The sequence below is a fragment of the Carcharodon carcharias genome, chromosome 22, assembly GCF_017639515.1.
Source record: "Carcharodon carcharias isolate sCarCar2 chromosome 22, sCarCar2.pri, whole genome shotgun sequence".
NCBI lineage: Eukaryota > Metazoa > Chordata > Chondrichthyes > Lamniformes > Lamnidae > Carcharodon > Carcharodon carcharias.
In genome coordinates, this window is record NC_054488.1 from 24,642,488 (window position 1) to 24,663,876 (window position 21,389).

Below are 21,389 nucleotides of genomic sequence, written 5' to 3' on the forward strand. Positions count from 1 at the left end.
AACCTGCCTGCTACAGATGCATTTGTCCATGACAGTATCAGTAAGAATGACCACCGCACAGTCGTTGTGGAGACAAAGTCCTGCCTTCATATTGAGGATACCCTCCATCATGTTGTGTGGCACTACCACCATGCTAAATGGGATAGTTTTCTAGCAATCTAGCAACTTAAGACTGGGCATCCATGAGGCGCTGTGGGCCACCAGCAGCAGCAGAATTGTACTTGACCACAATCTGTAACCTCATGGCCCATAACCCCCCACTCTCTGATAACCATCAAGCCAGGGGATCAACCCTGGTTCAATGAAGAGTGCAGGTAGGCATGCCAGGAGCAGCACCAGGCATACTTAAAAGAATGAGGCACTGTGAGCCACCAGCAGCAGCAGAATTGTACTTGACCACAATCTGTAACCTCATGGCCCGGCATGTCCCCCACTCTCTGATAACCATCAAGCCAGGGGTGAACCTGGTGAAGCTACAACATAGGACTACTTGCATGTCAAACAGCATTAGCAACAAGTAATAGACAGGGCTAAGCGATTCCACGGCCAACTGATCAGACCTAAGCTCTGCAGTCCTGCCACATTCAATCATGATTGGTGGTGGACAATTAAACAACTCACTGGAGGAGGAAGGTCCACAAATATCCCCATCCTCAATGATCAGGCATCCCAGCACATCAGTGCAAAAGATAAGGCTGGGGCATTTGCAACAATCTGCAGCCAGAAGTGCCGAGCTTTTGATCCATCTCGGCCTCCTCTGGAGGTCCCCAGCATCACAGATGCCAGGTTTCAGCCGATTCAATTCACGCCACGTGGTATCAAGAAATGGCTGAAGGCACTGGACACTGCAAAGACTGACAATATTCCAACAATAGTATCACAGAATCACAATGCAGAAGAGGCCCTTCGGCCCATCGAGTCTGCACTGACATGTGAGAGGCACCTGACCTGCCTACCTAATCCCATTTACTAGCACTTGGCCCATAGCCTTGAATGTTATGATGTGCCAAGTGCTCATCCAGGTACTTTTTAAAGGATGTGAGGCAATCCGCCTCCACCACCCTCCCAGGCAGTGCATTCCAGACCGTCACCACCCTCTGGGTAAAAAAGCTTTTCCTCACATCCCTCCTAAACCTCCTGCCCCTCACTTTGAACGTATGTACCCTTATGACTGACCCTTCAACTAAGGGGAACAGCTGCTCCTTATCCACCCTGTCCATGCCCCTCATAATCTTGTACACCTCGATCAGGTTGCCCCTCAGTCTTCTATGCTCCAACGAAAATAACCCAAGTCTATCCAACCTCTCTTCATAACTTAAATGTTTCATCCCAGGCAACATCCTGGTGAATCTCCTCTGCACCCCCTCCAGTGCAATCACATCCTTCCTATAATGTGGCGACCAGAACTGCACACAGTACTCCAGCTGTGGCCTCACTAAGGTTCTATACAACTCCAACATGACCTCCCTACTTTTGTAATGTATGCCTCGACTGATAAAGGCAAGTGCCCCATTTGCCTTTTTCACCACCCCACTAACGTGCCCCTCTGCCTTCAGAGATCTATGGACACACACAACAAGGTCCCTTTGTTCCTCACAACTTCCTAGTGCCATGCCTTTCATTAAATACTTCCTTGTCAAATTACTCCTTCCAAAGTGTATTACCTCACACTTTTCAGGATTAAATTCCATCTGCCACTTACCTGCCCATTTGACCATCCCGTCTATATCTTCCTGTAACCCAAGACACTCAACCTCACTCTTAACCACCCAGCCAATCTTTGTGTCATCCACAAACTTACTAATCCAAACCCCCACATAGTCATCTATGTTGTTTATATAAATGACAAATAATAGGGAACCCAACACAGATCTCTGTGGTATGCCACTGGACACTGGTTTCCAGTCACTAAAGCATCCTTCTGTCATCACCCTCTGCCTCCTACAACTAAGCCAATTTTGAATCCACCTGATCAAATTACCCTGTATCCTATGGGCATTTGCCTTCTTTATAAGTCTCCCATGTAGGACCTTGTCAAAGACTTTGCTGAAATCTATATAAACTACATCAACTGCACTACCCTCAACTACACCGCTGGTCCCCTCCTCAAAAAATTCAATCAAATTTGTTAGGCATGACCTCCCTCTGACAAAGCCATGCTGACTATCCCTGATCAAACCTTGCCTTTCCAAGTGGAGATAGTTACTCTCCTTCAGAACTTTCTCCAATAGTTTCCCTACCATTGACGTGAGACTCACTGGCCTGTAGTTCCCTGGCTTATCTCTACAACCCTTCTTGAATAGCAGAACCACATTAGCTGTTCTCCAGTCCTCTGGCACCTCCCCGTGTACTGAAGACTCGTGCTCCAGAACTTGCCACACCCCTAGCTGTTCCAGTATAGCTACAACACCGGCATCTACCCAACAATGTGGAAAATTGCCCAGGTATATCCTGTACACAAAAAGCAGGACAAATCCAACCCGGACATTGAATAATCAGTCTTATAACCTTACTGGTAAGGATGTGGTCATTGGGTCCTCTCCTAAAGGGCTCTCCACTTAGCACCAACCCCCAGCCTTTGCTCAGACATTTCAAACATTTTGCCTGAAAATTCCTATCCCTTTAAAAGTTATTTTTGGATTCTACTTTCTCCGCTGTTTCTACTCAGGTATGCCACATCATAAACTTCTACAAAAGATAAAATTATTCAAACCATTCTCTTCGTCCCTTTGGTGATGTTTTAATTGATGCCCTTTGTTTCCAACTCACTAACCAGACAAAATAGTTTTGCCCTATTTACCTTATCAAAGCCCCTCATAATCTGTAACATCTCAAGTCTATTAGACTTTCCCATTGAATGAAAAGAGTTTCCCCCAGTCTCTCCTTACAATTAAAGCCTCTCATCCCAAGGATCATCCCAATGATTCCCTCCTGAACCCTCTCCTTCCTAATGCAAGGAATCTAAAATCGGGTCTAATATTCTAACTGGGACTGATTCAATGATTTGTGCAGGCTTAACATCATCTCTTGATTTTTCACACAATGCCTCTATGTGTAAAAGCTAGGGTCCCCAGTTTTGTTTCACAGTTTTATTAACTTGCTGACCCACTTTAAAGATTTGTAAATTTGAATCCCTCAGTTCCTCTACTTCCTGCCCAATTACTGCACATTTCCTCAGCTTAAAACTTACGAACTCACAAACCTTTGCCTAAAATTTCACCTGACATCTACCCAACCAACCCCTGTACATTAACACTCTGGATGCACAAAGTCCTTTTTATTAACTGTGAGTCTTGTTTTTGTGTCATCTGCAACTTTTAATCCTGTGCTTCCAAAACCCATTGATCTACACTGAGAAGAGCAATGACTTAACAGTGTCCCCAGGGACATTGTTTATATCCTTCCAGTCCAAAAGCATTCATTAACCAGAACTTTCTGCTTCCTGCTCTTTAATCAGCTTTCTCACTTTGGAGCTGCATGCCCTTTAACGCCATAAACCTTTCAACAAGCCTCCTATTCAGATTTATTTGATTCAGTTTGACAACTTGCCATGATCAGGATTGAATTTGGGTTGCTCATCTACTACCACGCCCTCAGTGCCAAACTGGTGATCTGTCCTATTAAAGGAATAAATAAAAGGGATGTCTTGGTCTCAACCCTGAGATTCAATCCAAGCAAAACAGTCACAGTCATCACTTATTTCATTCAATCTATCAAACAGGCGGGGCTATCAGTAAAGTGAATTGTGAAGAGGACAATAGGTAAAGTGAATAGGCAAAAATTTGGCAGATGGAGTATAATGAGAGAAAATGTGAACTTGTCCAATTTGGCAGGAAGAATAGAAAAGCAGCATATTGTTTAAATGGAGAGAGGTTGCAACTCTCTGAGGTACAGAGGGACCTGGGTGCCCTGGTATATCAATCACACAAAGTTAGTATGCAGGTCAGCAAGTGACTGGAGGCAAATGGAATGTTGGCGTTTATTGTAAGGGGAATGGAATGTAAAAGTAGGGAACATCTGCTCCAGTTGATGAGAACACATCTGGAATACTGTACAGTTTTGGTCTCCTTATTTAAGAAAGGATATAAATGCATTAGAAACAGTTCAAAGGTTCACTCGACTGATTCATGGAATGGTGGAGTGGGGGGGTTATCTTATGAAGAAAAGCGGAACAGGCTGGGCCTGTATCCATTAGAGTTCAGAAGAATGAATCTTATTGAAACATAAAAGATCCTGAGGGGAGTTGATAAGGTGGATGCTGAAAGAATGTTTTTCTTTGTGAGAGAGACTAGAACTAGGGGACACAGTTTAAAAATAAGGGGTCTCCCATTTAAGATGGAGGTGAGGAGAAAATTTTTCTCTGAGTGTCATGAATCATTGGAACTCTCTCCCCCAGAGAACAGTGGAGGCAGGGTCATTGAATATTTTTAAGGCAGAGGGTGATAAGATTCTTGACTAACAACAGGAAAGAGCTGCAGGAAACGTTTTGCATGCCTATCAGACACTGCCTACTTTACACACTTTGCATTGCAATTGCCTGCATTTAGTGCTCATTTGATAAAGGATATCAGGAGCAGGCAGTTTGTGGAGCTGAGGCCACAATCAGTTCAGCCACAATCTTATTAAATGCGAAGCATACTTGAGGGAGCAAATCGCCTGCTCCTGCTCTTGATTCATATGTTCCGACGCATCCAATATTCTGCAACATTCCCCGACAACCGTCGTTCCGACAGGAGAGCGCTCCCCGAGAGCCGTCTTTCCGACGGGGGCTGCGCTCCCCGAGAGCCGTCTTTCTGACGGGGGCTGCGCTCCCCGAGAGCCGTCTTTCCGACGGGGGCTGCGCTCCCCGAGAGCCGTCCTTCCGACGGGGGAGCGCTCCCCGAGAGCCGTCCTTCCGACGGGGGCTGCGCTCCCCGAGAGCCGTCCTTCCGACGGGGGAGCGCTCCCCGAGAGCCGTCCTTCCGACGGGGGGAGCGCTCCCCGAGAGCCGTCCTTCCGACGGGGGAGCGCTCCCCGAGAGCCGTCCTTCCGACGGGGGAGCGCTCCCCGAGAGCCGTCCTTCCGACGGGGGAGCGCTCCCCGAGAGCCGTCCTTCCGACGGGGGAGCGCTCCCCGAGAGCCGTCCTTCCGACGGGGGAGCGCTCCCCGAGAGCCGTCCTTCCGACGGGGGCTGCGCTCCCCGAGAGCCGTCCTTCCGACGGGGCTGCGCTGCCCGAGAGCCGTCTTTCCGACGGGGCTGCGCTGCCCGAGAGCCGTCTTTCCGACGGGGCTGCGCTCCCCGAGAGCCGTCTTTCCGACGGGGCTGCGCTCCCCGAGAGCCGTCTTTCCGACAGGGGAGCGCTCCCCGAGAGCCGTCTTTCCGACAGGGGAGCGCTCCCCGAGAGCCGTCTTTCCGACAGGGGAGCGCTCCCCGAGAGCCGTCTTTCCGACAGGGGAGCGCTCCCCGAGAGCCGTCTTCCCGACAGGAGAGCGCTCCCCGAGAGACGTCTTTCCGACAGGAGAGCGCTCCCCGAGAGACGCCTTCCCGACAGGAGAGCGCTCCCCGAGAGACGCCTTTCCGACAGGAGAGCGCTCCCCGAGAGACGCCTTCCCGACAGGAGAGCGCTCCCCGAGAGACGCCTTTCCGACAGGAGAGCGCTCCCCGAGAGACGCCTTCCCGACAGGAGAGCGCTCCCCGAGAGACGCCTTTCCGACAGGAGAGCGCTCCCCGAGAGACGCCTTTCCGACAGGAGAGCGCTCCCAGAGAGACGCCTTTCCGACAGGAGAGCGCTCCCAGAGAGACGTCTTTCCGACAGGAGAGCGCTCTCCGAGAGCCGTCTTTCCGACTGGGCAGCGCCCCCTTGGGGGATCAGGGAGGAAGAGATGGTTCGGGGAAAGTGAGAGGGCTCAACCAAGGATTGCCCCACCATGATTGATAGGGCTTCCTACTATGTCTGCCATATTTCCTGTACTTCTGCTCTCATCCCTTTCCCTCCTTCTAGAGCAACGATAGGATTCCCCTTCTCCTCACCTTCCACCCTACCTGCTTCCATGTTCAACGAATCATCTTCCATCATCTCTGGCACTTCTAGGGTCATGCCATCACCAAACACATCTTCCCCTCCCCTTTCTGCATTCTGAAGGGACCGCTCCCTCCCTCCGTGATACCCTGGTTCGCTCCTCAATCACCCTTCTTCCCATGGCACTTTACAATGCAAATGCAGGAGATGTAACACCTGCTCTTTTACCTCCTCTCTCCTCATTTTTTAGTTTTGCTTTTATTTTTTGCCTTCAGACAGCAGCACCAGGCAGAGCTTTTGTTTCCTTTCTTGCCCCTTCACAGTTCTCTCTTGGTCCTGGAAGACTAATTCTTCTGTCATTCAATCTCTCCCATCTTTCACCCTATCACAGACCTTCCTTTGTCCTTGTCCCACCCATCCTTTGCTCAAAACCTACTATATCTCTAACTTTTTCCAGTTCTGATGAAAGGACGTCAACCTGAAACATGAACGTTAACACTCCACAGATGCTGCCTGAACTGCTGAGTATTTCCAGCATTTTCTGATTTTATTTCAAGAAATTCTAATGCCTGTGTCCACGTAACAAGAACTCAACCCTGGACTAGTCAGCCATGACTCAGTAGTCGCGCTCTCTGCTCAGTCACAAGGTTATGGCTTCAAGACCCATTCCAGAGTCCCAAACCCATACTCCAGGCTGACACTTCCATGCAATACCTGAGGGAGTGCTGTGCTGTCAGAGATGCCATTAACTAGATGCATCATTAAAGTGAAGCCCATCTCAGCTATAAATGATCCCATTGCACATTTCAAAGAGCAGTGGAGCTCTCTTCTGTTTCACAGCCAATGTCCGTCCTTCAACCAACACTACTGAAGAAACACATTAACTGATCGCTTATCTAACTGCTGTTTGTGGGAGCTGGCGGTGCAAAATTGGCTGCCACATTTCCTACATTACAAGTGACTACATTTCAAATACATAATTTTCTAAAAAGTGCTCAGGGGCATCAACTTTTGTGAAAGATGATATACAAATGCAAGTTGTTTCTTTTCTTTCTTTGCCAATCATCTACTGACCAACTGGTGGCTGGGAGCAGCAGGGTGGGGTGGAGGGTGCAGAGCAGCTAACTGGGTCTTTTTGGAGTAAAGCTGTCTCTGACAATACATTGGCATTGAGAGATTACAATCATCAATCCTCGGCAGTAGATTCCATTGCCCTATAACCTGTTGGGCAGGTCAGGAATACTCCAGGGGAGGCAGTGGCATAGTGGTAATGGGCTGGTAATCTAGAGATCCAGACTAAAGTTCAAACCCCACCATGGCAGCTGGTGGAATTTGAATTCAGTTCATAAATCCAGAACATAAAGCTCATCTCAGTAATGGTGACAATCAAACTATCACTGATTGTTGTAAAAATTCACTTGGTTCACTAATGTCCTTTAGGGAAGAAAATCTGCTGTCCTTGACTGGTCTGGCCTACGTGTGACTCCAGACCCACAGCAATGTGGTTGCCTCTTAGTTGTCTCTGAAATGGCCTAGCAAACCACTCAGTTTCAAGGGCAATTAGGGCTGGGCAACAAATGTTAGCATGCCAGTGATGCCCATATCCTGTGAATGACGATGTTAACTGTCTCCACAAATGATGCCCGATCTGAGTATTTCCAGCAGTTCTTGTTTTTGCAAAATTTTGTTGCTGCTCCTGTCATAACCTGGATGATTATTCATTACATTCTAAAGTCAGCTTGTGAAATAAAGGAGGCAGGAGGCGCACCAAAGAACATCTCAGAACATGACAGCACATCCCAGCACAGCCAGCAGCAAACAAAAATGCTGCGGGCACTGGATGCCATTTTACTCTGGCCCATTGATAAGGTCTCAGTTTGCCCATATAGACCGCATTTGTGATTTTCCTGCAGGCCTTCAGCTAGGATTACCAACCCTCCAGGGTTACCCTGCAGTTTCTGCGGATTAAAGATTAATCACTAGGGCACTGCTGTAATCTACCCAGGAGAAAAGAAATCTTAGGCATATTTAAAAACATTTTTTTGTTTTTCCATTTTCTTTGCACAAGTTTGTTTATCAGAAGTTAGAAAAATGATATTTGTTTAGTAGAAGTTAGAAAAATTTCAAAGATAGAATTAAAATCACATACAGGATACAGCACAGAAGTGGGCTATTCGACCCACACGGCCTATACTGGTGCCTATTCTAGTCTCCTCTAAATCTATATATCTCACCTCAGCCTATCAGTGTATCTTCCTATTCCTTTTTCTGTCATGTACTCACCTAGTTTCTTTTCAGGACCATCAAAGCTATTTGCCTTGACCATTTGTTGTGGTAGCAAGCTCCACATTCCAACCACTCTCTTAAGAAAAGACATCCAATGAAACAGTAATTCACAAGATATTTGCCTATGATAATGTATTAGGCTGGATTGATGTGTGGTTGAAAGGTAAAAAGTACAGGGCGAGCTGTGGGGGCTTATCACACTGGAAACATGTTGCCAGTGGAATTCCACAGATGTCAGTGTTTGAGCTGTGCTGTTCATAATTTACATATAAATGACTCAGAGGACAGGATACAGTCCAAGACATCTACATTTTGAATAATAATAAGTTGAGTACAATGTTCAATTATACTAACGATTTAAAAGGAACTTGACAGGTTATGTCAATGGACAAAGAGGTGGCACGGTTCAGCACAGCAAGTGAAAGTAAATCATGAGAAATTCATGAGAAAGAAGTGAAAAGCTTGTAAAACAGATTAAATGATGACATGCCTGAAACAAGGAAAAAGATTCCTAGCTTTTGATAGACAAGTGATTAAAATAATTGGATCAGCATTCCTTGGTAATGAAAGCAAATGAAATACTGGTATATAAAGTTAAGGATGTGACCCATAAGCCTAAGGCTGTGACGTTGAAGTTGTCTCTGGCATATTGCAATCAACTTTGATCTTTGCATTACAAGAAAGCTGCAGAATGATTGGGTGAATCCAGAGATTACAAAGCTCATTTCTGAGTTGTCGAGGGCAAAGTTATTAGAAAAGATAATTCATTCTTGGACATCACTTAATGAGAAAGAGAAGGATAAAGGAAGGTCTTGAGATATTCACCATTTAAGTTAAAGGGGTCAAAAGAACAGGAAATTTAGGCAAGAGATTTTTTAATAAGAGCATGATAGAATTGCAGAATAGGCTTCCAGCAGGGGTGGGGAAACAGAAAGACAAAGTAGTTTTTTTTTAAAGAAAAAGACAGGTTGAATTCTGCTTAGGAAAAAGGATAAAGGACCATCATTTGGAAAGCCATGGTAAGCATGGGGGAATTTGCAAGGGAAAAAGGAGGAAGGAAGGAGTTTGACTGACAGTCCAGAATCATTCAATCGGGAACAAAGAGCCTTTTCACTTTCCAATTGACATAGCAAGGTGGGGAACCAGGGGGGTGGATGTATTGGGAAGCTGATGGTTAGTGAGTGGAGGGGGACAGGGGCGTTGGAGGTTGGAGATCATGTCATGAACCTTCAAGACGACTTCCAACAAGAGTTACCGCCTTCAGACCAACATTTGGGGAAATGAGCCCACCAGCGAAGTCCAGAGTGTGAGTTTTGAGCAAATGCAGGTACCAGGTGTGTTTTTTTTAAGTAACATAGAGGTTTTAGAGTCACATAAGCAGCACCAAGCAGCATACTCAGTAGTTTAGAGAGACTCAGGGCTGCACCCAAAATAAACAGAGGAAAGAGCTGCAGGAAATGCTTTGCATACCCATCACACACATGCTCTTTTAATTCAACAACACTTTGCATTGCAATTGCCTGCCTTCAGTGCTCATTTGCACGGTACCCAAATCATCTGAGTTTTCTATTCCACTTATTCTGTACATAAACAGCATCACTAACATATCATGTCTTGTGTGAACTTGTTTTTTTTAACCACAAGCTCACCAGTGTCCCAGCTGATCAGTGAACTGTCCAGTGCATCAATAAAGACATTTGGAATACAACAATCCAGGATTCATCACAGCTCTGTGCTGAATTAACTGACCTCAACAACAGTGGTAGTCCCCTATATGGCTTCACCAACCCAGATAGAGAAGCCTATCGCTAACTATCAATGGGGTACAATAGTGGTGGGTGCAGGTCGGTCACTGTATAACACTGGAGTACAGTATTAGTGGGTACAGGTCTGCCACTGTATAACAGGTACAAATACCAGTGGCTGGACTAGAAAGCCCTAGAAGCCTCACTGAATTGTTCAGAATTTACTGATCTCAGCCAGTACAGGAGTAACTCATACACAGGCTAGGAAATCAGGCTGGTCTTTGATAGCACACTAGAGGGAGCTTTATTCAGTATGTAAACTGTGCTCTACCTGCCCATGCGGTGCTTTTGATGCTCACAATAGGAGCCTAAAACGAAGAATGCTGCATTCCCCAGCACAAATGTTCCTCGCCCTGAAAAACAGAAAACAACCCCAACTATTAAACAGCAGGAAGCTGCCAGGAGAGACATACCGGTCCGGTCTTCCTGTGACTCTGGACGGTGAAGTCAGGACAGAAGAGCAGGTCAGCGATGGCCAGTAAGAGAGATTCAGCGAGAGGCCGGGCAGTCTCATCATCTCCTTCATCAGCCTGAACACGAGAGAGAGAGAGAGGAGAAAAACATTTATTACAGGCTGCATCACAAACCTTCCCCATCCCCATCAAGGGCAAAGAAGCCAACAGCCACATGAATTCCTCAACAATACATACCAACCAATGACAAGTGTTTAGAGGGAGATCCTGAAACTGAGTCTCGCTGTGCACAGGGGGAGATTCTGAGACTGAGTCTCGCTGTGCACAGGGGGAGATCCTGAGACTGAGTCTCGCTGTGCACAGGGGGAGATCCTGAGACTGAGTCTCGCTGTGCACAGGAGGAGATCCTGAGACTGAGTCTCGCCGTGTTCAGGAGGAGATCCTGAGACTGAGTCTCGCTGTGCACAGGGGGAGATCCTGAGACCGAGTCTCGCTGTGCACAGGGGGAGATCCTGAGACTGAGTCTCGCCATGTTCAGAGGAAGGTCCTGAGACTGAGTCTCATCATGCTTAGGGGGAGATCCTCAGCGAGTCTCTTTGTGTTTAGAAGGAGACACCTGGACTGAGTCTTTGAGATTGTTCTTGGGTCATAATCTCTGACTGCTCCACAGATTTGTTTAGAGAAGGAAACCTGCTGTACTGTCTTGGATCTGTCTTTGACTCCAGTCCCACACCAAAGCGATTGACGCTTAACTGCCCTCTGAAAGGGCCTAGCAAGCCATCACTTGAATCAGGGCAACTAGAGATAGTCATTAAATGCCAGCTTTACTATCAATGTCCGCATTTTGGGAATTAATTTTAAAAATCTGCTCAGTTGGGGACAAGCCGGGCTGGGGAGGCTTCTTTTTTTATTCATTCACTGAATGTGGGCTTTGCTGGCTGGGCCATCATTTATTGCCCATCCCTAGTTGCCCTTGAGAAGGTGGTGGTGAGCTGCTTTCTTGAACCGCTGCAGTCCATGTGGTGTAGGTACACCCACAGTGCTGTTAGGGTGGGAGTTCCAGGATTTTGACCTAGCGACAGTGAAGGAAAGGTGATATATTTCCAAGTCAGGATAGTGAGTGACTTGGAAGGGAACTTCTAGGTCTTCCATGAGTCTGCTGCCCTTGTCATTCTAGGTGGTAGTGGTCATGAGTTTGGAAGGTACTGTCTAAGGAGCCTTGGTGAATTCCTGCAGTGCATCTCGTAGATGGTACACACTGCTGCTACTGTGTGTCAGTGGTGGAGGGAGTGAATGTTTGTGGGTGTGGTGCTAATCAAGCGGGCTGCTTTGTCTTGGATGGTATCCAGCTTCTTCAGTGTTGTAGGCAAATGGGGAGTATTCCATCACACTCCTGACTTGTGCCTTGCAGATGGTGGACAGGCTTTGGAGAGTCAGGAGGTGAGTTACTCGTTGCATGATTCCTAGCCTCTGACCTGCTTTTGTAGCCACAGTATTGATACGGCTAGTCCAGTTCAGTTTCTGGTCAATGGTAACTCCCAGGATGTTGATGGTGGGGGATTCAGTGATGGTAATGCCATTGAACATCAAGGGACGATGGTTGGATTCTCTCTTGTTGGAGACAGTCATTGCCTGACACTTGTGTGGCGCAAATGTTACTTGCCACTTGTCAGCCCAAGCCTGGATATTGTCCAGGTCTTGATGCACATGGATATGGACTGCTTCAATTTGCAGGCTTCAATCCCTTCTTATTCATCTATCTCTACTACCTGTCTGTTGCTTGAATTAGCCATGCCGCAGAAAAACTGACTATTTTATCACAGCTCAGGTTGTAGTATTCTCCTCTCTGAGTAACAAGATTCCAGGTTCAAATCTCACTCCAGGATTTGAGCACAAAAATTAAGTGTGATGCTTCAGTGCAATACTGAGGGAGTACTGCACTTTTTGGTCTGCCCTATGAAATGGCCATAAAAGATCCCACTGCACTGGATCAAAGATGAAAATATTGCCATGGCCAATATTTATCCCTCAATCAACATCACAAAAACAGATTATCTGTTCATTATCACATTGCTGTTTGTGAAAGTTTAATGTGCACAAATTGGTTGTTGTGTTTCCTTTATGTTACAATAATGACCACACTCCAAAAAACTACTTTAGCAAACTACTGCATATGCTGGGAATCTGAAGTAAAAATGGAAAATGTTAGAAATACTCAGGTCAGGCAGCATCTGCAGGGAGAAAAAGAGTTAACATTTCTGACGAAAGGTCACAGACTGGAAATGTTAACTCTTTCTCTTTTTCTCTTTTTACAGATGTTGCCTGACCTGCTGACTATTTCCAGCATTTTGTTTTCATTGAAAAAAAACTTCATTGCTGCAAGTCACTTTGACAGGTCCAGTGGTCATGAAAAGCGCTATATAAATGCAAGTCTTTTTTTCTACTATTCAATTAGAGGAAAACACAATATCCACATTTCTCTGTAACATGCTGTCTAAGGTAGATAGCAGATCCACTGCAATTACTGGTAAGCTGCTCATACCAACTGGACACATCTCGTCCTGTAGGTTGAAGCTCTGAGCCTCCAGTCTCCACACTCTCCAAACAGGAAAATGCTGTGATCATTCTTGCCAGCTTTTCTTAATCTCCTACCAAAGTAACTGTAAATAGATCTGCAGTCAAACATTCAAAACTGTGGAAAATCTGATTGACTCATTTGACAAGTGTCTTTCAATCGTAAAGCTGAAAACATGTAACAGAAAACCCTTGGAATTGTTCTTGGTATGAATTTTAAGCCAATAAGCTGGCAGTGTAAGAGGTCAGACACACTCCAGCTGTGTCCTCAAACCATACAGGATGTGTGGTTCTTGTGGGTTGGGTTTTTCCTTGGTTAATGAACAACTCCAAATGGCTTTGTGCCCACATGCAATTGAGAGCTAATAACATGGACTATCTGTTAGGGAAATATTATTTCAATGTGATTGATAAGATATGTTATCTATATTGTTGGCTGCAGGAAGACTGTGTAACAGGTAGCGAGACCTTCAGTCTCTGTTGCCTCTTTCAAATGTGCAGTTCTGTAATCAAGTCAGTTCTCACTGGAGCAGATTCAACCACAGACAAACTACACATGAGCAAATGCTTTGAAGTCACCAGCGAGTTTAAGGTCACTCTTCACAGGTGGATCTCCAGCATGAAGTTAGTGCAAAGCTTCAGTTGGGAGTTTCAGTCAGCCTTAATGACATTCAACAGCCCCAGCAATGTGGAGTCAATGACCCAGCCATTGCACTAACAGACATTAAATGCAGCTTACAAATAGAAATGCAAGGCTAAATGTCTGCTACGCACTACAGGAGGGCTTGTAGCCTTGGAGGCCAATGGCGCCAGAGACAGGCTTTTCACAGGGTATAAAAGTGCAAGAGTGCAAAACACTGTCCGTAGTAAGGGCGTATAGTTTTTATTCCTGAAACAACTTTTATTGAAAGCATCTTTAACATGCCAAAAAATCCCAATGTGCTGCCACAGCAGTATTACTGAACAAAACCCGACACTGAGCCACATGAGGTGATATTAGAAGGAAAGGGAGGGCAGTCAAACCCAGGGGTCCCTGGATGACAAGGTTGGAGAGTTGGGTGAAACAGAAAAGGGTCATACGACAGAATTCAGCTCAATAATATAAGGGAGAATCAGGCTCATCATAAAAAGTACAGAGAAATGAAAAAGGAAATAAGAGGGGAAAACAGGCTGTCCTAGAATAGATTGGTAGCAAATACAAAAGGGAATCCAAAGCACTTACTGTAAAAGAGCAGTGGGACTAATTGGTGAGCAAAATGGAGATCATTGGTGGAGTTGGAAAGCAAGGCTGTGACATTAAATGCGTACTTTGCAACTGTGTTTACCATAAAAGAGGACTTTACCAAAGCTCCAGTAAATTAAGAGGCTGTCGAAATTTTATTAGTGTTGGGTATATGGACTTTCAAAAGACATTTAATAAAGTACCACCTAATAGACTTGTTTCAAAATTGAAGCCCTGGGCTTAAAAGGGGCTGTAGCAGCATGAATACTAAATAGTCTAAGAAGGAATAAAAAACAAAGAGTTCTGGTGAAAGGCTACTTTTCATACTGATATACAGAGGAGTTCCCAAAGGTTAGGTCTAAAGACCATTGGTGTTTTTGATATGCATTAAAAATTTGGACTTAGGGGTAAAGGGTACAAGTTTGAAATTTGCAGATCACACTAACTTGATTGCTCTTTGAAAGAGCCAGTGCAGATTCAATGGGCTGGAGAGTCTCCATTTGTCCTGTGCTTTGATTCTATTAGGATAGGTGGCCAAAAGCTTAGTCAGGGGTAGGTAACAAGCATCATAAAGGAGGAGAGAGAGATGGAAAGGCAGAGAGGTTTGGGCAAGGAAAGTGTAGTAAAAGTGAGAATTGCAGTAAAAGGACATGGACAGGCTTGTGGAATTGACAGACACATGGCAGATGAAATTCAACACAGGAAAGTGGGATGCATTTTGGTAGGAAGAATGAGGAGAGACAATAAATGATACAATTTGAAAGGTGGTGCAAGAAAAGAGAGGCTGGAGGTCTTTGTGCACAAATCTTTGAAGGTGGCAGGGCAGGCTAACAAAGCAGTTGATAAAGCATAAAGGATTCTGAGCTTTATAAATAGAGGCATGGCGTTCAAAAACCAGGAAGTTCTGCTGAATCTTTATTAAAAAGTCAGTTCAGCCTCAGCTGTGTCCAATTCTGCACACACACTTTCAGAAGGATATGAAGGCACTGGAGAGGGTACGAAAGAGATGTAGTAGAATGGTTCCAGGAATAAGGGATTACAGTTATATGGAAAGACTAGAGAGCTTGGGTTGTTTTACTTAGCAGAGAAGGCCAAGAGGACATTTAATAGAGGTATTTAAAATCATAAAGGGTTTCAATAAAGGAAAATTGTTCCCAGTAGTGGAAGGGTCAAAGACCAGAGGGCACAGATTGTATGAGAGCCAGAGGCAACATGAGGAGAAACTTTTTTTTTTGCAACAAGTAGTTAGAATTTGGAATGCATTTCCTGATAGGGAGGTGGAAACTGATTCAATAATAGTGCTCAAAAGGAAATTGGATAAATATTTGGAGGAAAAAACACCAGGGCTATGGGGTAAGAGCGGGTGAGTGGGACTAACTTGATTGCTCTTTGAAAGAGCCAGTGCAGATTCAATGGGCTGGAGAGTCTCCATTTGTCCTGTGCTTTGATTCTATTAGGATAGGTGGCCAAAAGCTTAGTCAGGGGTAGGTAACAAGCATCATAAAGGAGGAGAGAGAGATGGAAAGGCAGAGAGGTTTGGGCAAGGAATTCTAGAGCTTAATTTTGAGTTAATTATATGCACGCCTTACTGACTCAATTTCATTCATTGCTTGTGAAATGCAACTGTAATTCAAACTAATTCTGCTCCTGAGTTGGCTGAGTATTAATGATACACACCCTGTGGGAAGTGGGCCTCGTACTGAATCACAATCACACAGATAGACAGAGAGACACACACACAGACACACGTGGGCAGCTGCTGGTTTCACCACTAAAATCTCTGGCTGTAGAGGTTCAAATGAAATCTTTTATCTTTAGGTGCTATCTTACCCCAAATTTTTCAGCTTTTTTTTAAAAAAGTGATTCCCAGTCGGCCCTGGTGTCTTCAAGAATCTCAATATAATCTATATATGCCCAGAAGATCAGTGCAATGTTCAAAGCAGGCACTGCTACGCTACAAATTAATCCTTATAACATCCAGTCAACATCCTTGGTATCAATGTAGCAGGGATCAAGTTAAAACGCACACACACATTCTTACACTGTGGTTAATGTTAAGAGAACCAACATGCAAATACAGAGATTGTTTATATATGGTTGCAAAGAAAAGGGGAATATCGCCACATAGTTCAGCTAGTACTTACAAAGTGTTAAGCTCATGCAAGGTGCTACATAAATGCAAGTCGTTCTATCATCCTTTAAATGAGTCACAAACAATGGGAAGTGCCCAATCACATTTCTGATTTTTGGTGAAGCTCTCTGGCTGAAGAAAACGCAAACCCCCTTATCATTCTTGTTGCATTTTTGATGGTCCAGTGAAAATCTGGCATCTTTCAATTTTTCAACAACATTTTATGCCTCTCAATCTGATCAACAGTTACCAGTGAATAAGAATATAACCACTTATAGTAATGGTTTGCCACAGCTCACATGCCTATTGTGGCCATTGTGAGAGCCTCAACAAACATTGTCAATGGGCTGTTCGCCACTAGGTGAATTACAACACAGCCCAATCTTGTCCTCAAATGACATCGTTCAGCTGAGATCACCGGACAGCAACCAGAAGCAAGAATAATGGGTGTTGTCTCCAATTCCTAGAGCACCAACCTCAATCAGACACCACAAACAGGCTCATCTAACTCAGCAGAACTAGGTTTTAAGGTCCAACTATTCTGTGCTGGTGTTTATGCACCACAAGAGCCTCCTCCCACCCTACTTTATCTAAACCTATCAGCATGTCTTTCTACTCGTTTCTCTCTCAAAATCTTATCCAGCTTCCCCCTAAATGTGTCTAAACTATTCGCCTCACCCACTCCCTGGGATAGAGAGTTCCACATTCTCATCACTCTCTGGGTAAATTAGTTTCTCCTGAATTCCCTGTTGGATTTATTAGTGACTATTTTATACTTATGACCTTCTGGTTTTGAACTCCACAAGCGGAAACATCTTCTCAAGCCTATTAAATCCTTTCTATCAGGTCACTCCTCAGTCTTTGCTTTTCTAGAGAAAAGCTCCAGCCTGTTAAATCTTTCCTGACAGGTATAACCTCTCAGTTGTTGCATCATCGTTGCAATCCCTTTTTCACTTTCTCCAAAGCCTCCATATCCTTTTCATAATATCGAGACCAGAACTGGGCAGTGTTTTCCAAAATGTGGTCGATACAAGTTTAACATAATTTCTTTGCTTCTGAATTATATTCCTCTACAAGTGAACCCCAGTCCTTTGTCTACTTTTTTATGGCTTAATAACCTGACTGAACTGAATGTGAGGCCTCACTTGTCTGTGGGCGTTCAGACTGCATCCCTAAAAATCCACGGACAAGGGCGTGCCTTCACCCACCAGGCCATGGAGAACCATTATTCAAGTTTTTAGCAACACCACCATTTCTAGGCAGCCTGATCAATCCGGTCTGATCACAGTCCGCATCCTGAACGTGAACTGTGCCTCTGGATGAGGTATGGTCAGGGCCCTGGGGCAAGCAAACTAAAATTCTGTCAAATGTTGACTAATACAAATCACTTCACCACTTTGAAATGCCTCTGTTTTGTGCTGTCACTCAATACTTTCAGAGAATTAGAAGGTTATTGAGGTCATTGAAAAGAAAAATATCTTCTTGAGTTTACGAGGTTTAGAGGTGATCAGACCGAGGTGTTTAAAATGATAAAGCAATTCAATAGGGCAGATACAAAGAAACTATTTTCTCTGATGAAGGCAACCAGAACACAATGTTAAATATTAGAGATTGGGTTAGAGGATTGAGCCGGGGAGTGGGGGTGGGGGGGTTGTGGGCTGGGAAAATAGGGGAAAGGCACATCAGGGTGGTTGCCTGATGCAATCCTGCTGTTAGGAACAGTTGAGAAAGAAAGTCAGCAGCCCGCTCCAGCGTGTTGGGCAACTAATTACATCACTTCAGGGGCCTATTAGGGACCATTTTTTGATGGAGATGGAATCTTCCTGTAGTTGGAGCCACCCTCCACATGCAGAGCCTTCTAGCTCGCTAGATGCAGCGCCCTTGTATAGGACTCCTAAGTGAGGATTCCCCCTCCATGGCTCCACCTGCTGTCAGCCTCTTCGATCTAGAACTAGAAGGCATCTGAAAGCACCTCGATGCTGAGCTGCCCTCGTGGTCTCCTGTCTGCCTCAGCAATGCTCACCTCTCCTGGTCAGGCTGCCAGCCAGAGATAGCTACTGGCCCTCCTATTGGGCCTCCTAATTCCCTGGTCCATTTGCCATCGTTAATTGGCCACCTCTAGGAAAATCGATCCTGGTGTTCCGCCATGGCCGCTTCCACAATCCCAACTCAAAACGGAGGGCAACGGAATTGCAGCCCAACTGGGAAAATCCAGTCCACTGATCAGGCCAATAGTCTGAAACCCACACTGCTACTCTACCAAGGCTCATGTCACTATGGACTGGGGTGGGGATCGATCTGGGTCACTCTGGACAAATGGGGGGGTGGGGTGCCGATTGATCTGGTTCACTAAGGACAGAGGGATGGTACAGGGTGGATCAACGTGGGTCACTATGGACCGGGAGCAGGGGTTCCGGTCACTATGGACCGGGAGCAGGGGTTCCGGTCACTATGGACAGGGAGCAGGGGTTCCGGTCACTATGGACAGGGAGCAGGGGTTCCGGTCACTATGGACAGGGAGCAGGGGTTCCGGTCACTATGGACAGGGAGCAGGGGTTCCGGTCACTATGGACAGGGAGCAGGGGTTCCGGTCACTATGGACAGGGAGCAGGGGTTCCGGTCACTATGGACCGGGAGCAGGGGTTCCGGTCACTATGGACCGGGAGCAGGGGTTCCGGTCACTATGGACAGGGAGCAGGGGTTCCGGTCACTATGGACAGGGAGCAGGGGTTCCGGTCACTATGGACAGGGAGCAGGGGTTCCGGTCACTATGGACAGGGAGCAGGGGTTCCGGTCACTATGGACAGGGAGCAGGGGTTCCGGTCACTATGGACAGGGAGCAGGGGTTCCGGTCACTATGGACAGGGAGCAGGGGCTCCGGTCACTATGGACAGGGAGCAGGGGCTCCGGTCACTATGGACAGGGAGCAGGGGTTCCGGTCACTATGGACAGGGAGCAGGGGCTCCGGTCACTATGGACAGGGAGCAGGGGTTCCGGTCACTATGGACAGGGAGCAGGGGTTCCGGTCACTATGGACAGGGAGCAGGGGTTCCGGTCACTATGGAGAGGGAGCAGGGGTTCCGATCATTATGGACAGGGAGCAGGGATTCCGGTCACTATGGACAGGGAGCAGGGGTTCCAGTCATTATGGACAGGGAGCAGGGATTCCGGTCACTATGGACAGGGAGCAGGGGTTCCGGTCATTATGGACAGGGAGCAGGGGTTCCGGTCACTATGGAGAGGGAGCAGGGGTTCCGATCATTATGGACAGGGAGCAGGGATTCCGGTCACTATGGACAGGGAGCAGGGGTTCCAGTCATTATGGACAGGGAGCAGGGATTCCGGTCACTATGGACAGGGAGCAGGGGTTCCGGTCATTATGGACAGGGAGCAGGGGTTCCGGTCATTATGGACAGGGAGCAGGGATTCCGGTCACTATGGACAGGGAGCAGGGATTCCGGTCACTATGGACAGGGAGCAGGGGTTCCAGTCACTATGGAGACGGGGATCAATCCAGTTCACAATGGTTGTCAAGCTTCTGCCTCATCAGTGCGGATAGGATCATCACCCACATTGGTCCCAGACCTTGCAGCTCCCTCACTACCACTCTCCACCTGGAAAACCCAGGCAAAAACTTTTCTTCATAAACAAACTTTCATTCACCTCTTCCCAATCTCTCCCCCTGTGCTTCAATGTCCATACTCTCATACTCTGTGAAGTTCCTTGGAGTATTTATTGCGTATGTACAATGGAAGTTGTTGTTGGTAATAAAAATTCAGCAAAGGCCCAAATGACAGCATCAACCCAGTCTGTTATCAGATGACAGACTCTGATTATACAGCAGCCTGAGAAAAGGGCCTAATATAGACATACCCCACCACGTCCTGCTCCTGGGACTGTTGACCAAAAGAAGCCTCTCCAATCCGGATCCTCAAAAATATACGGCAGGATGCGGGTCAGCAGCTGAGTACAGTTTATAATAATCTGCTTCTCCTTGTCGCTCGCACAGCCTGACTCTGCTCCTTGGACCAACTTCTCAACTGCCTGCATGGGCAACAAAATTTCAATTATTAATATAACCATAAATGACACACAAACTGGGCTACAGTACTTGTGGATCCAAGTCGATTCCTATATAACACTGGGCTACAGTACTGGTGGGCACAGGTCTGTCACTGTATAATACTGGGGTACAGTACTTGTGGAACCATTCTTGGCATGCAGGTGTTGCTGGCAAAGCCAGCATTTAATGTCCATCCTTAATTGTCCTAAGAAGGTGATGATGGGCCTCCCCCTTGAAGTGCCAGTGGCTATTTAATACATTGAGTAACTTGCTAGTCTACTTCAGATGGCATTCTGGTATTGGACAGGGGTCACATATAGGCCAAAGAGGACTAGAACATCAGGTTTCCTTCCCTGAAGGAAATCCATCAAACAACTGGGATTTTACAACAATCTGACAGCTTCGCAGTCACTTTTACTGAGAAGAGTTTTATATTTAAAGATTTTCTTTTTAAACCAAACTTAAACTGACATGCTCTGTGGGTAATAAGTGCAGGTCTCTGAATTACAAACTTTATAAAAGAACTAACCCACTCCCCAGCTCATCACTGGTTTATTTAAAGGAAACTAGATAATATTGTTTAGCCTGAGTAGTTCTCTGAGAACTGCAATGTCTATATCTGCGGAAACTGTGGCCAGCAACAGTGCTAAGGAAGGAAACACTCCCAAGAGATACTTCCTCTTCAGAAACACTGAGGTTTCCCCAAACCACACAATGGTCACCATGGAGAGAGGCAGCCACAAATACAGAAAATAACAAGGGCAGCAAAGAAATAAGAGCACAAAACAGTAAGAGTAGTCAGGGTGCAGAGGAGAATTACCAGACATGACAAGAGATAGGAAACTTTTACATGGAGAGACTAGTGAAACTGGGATCATTCTCCTTGAGAGTAGAGA

The 21,389-nt window shown here is 46.0% G+C and overlaps 1 protein-coding gene across 2 annotated transcripts in view; it reads right to left on the reverse strand.

Moving 5' to 3' along the window:
* Positions 1–21,389, reverse strand: part of LOC121293566 (protein HID1) — a 313,025-nt gene that overhangs the window by 260,544 nt on the left and 31,092 nt on the right. For both annotated transcript variants that reach the window (XM_041216610.1, XM_041216611.1), the window contains exons 3-4: positions 20,304–20,474; positions 10,504–10,620 (exon numbers count right to left, since the gene is read on the reverse strand). In XM_041216610.1, coding sequence (XP_041072544.1) covers positions 10,504–10,620; positions 20,304–20,474 — 288 coding nt within the window. The remainder of the gene's footprint in view (positions 1–10,503; positions 10,621–20,303; positions 20,475–21,389) is intronic.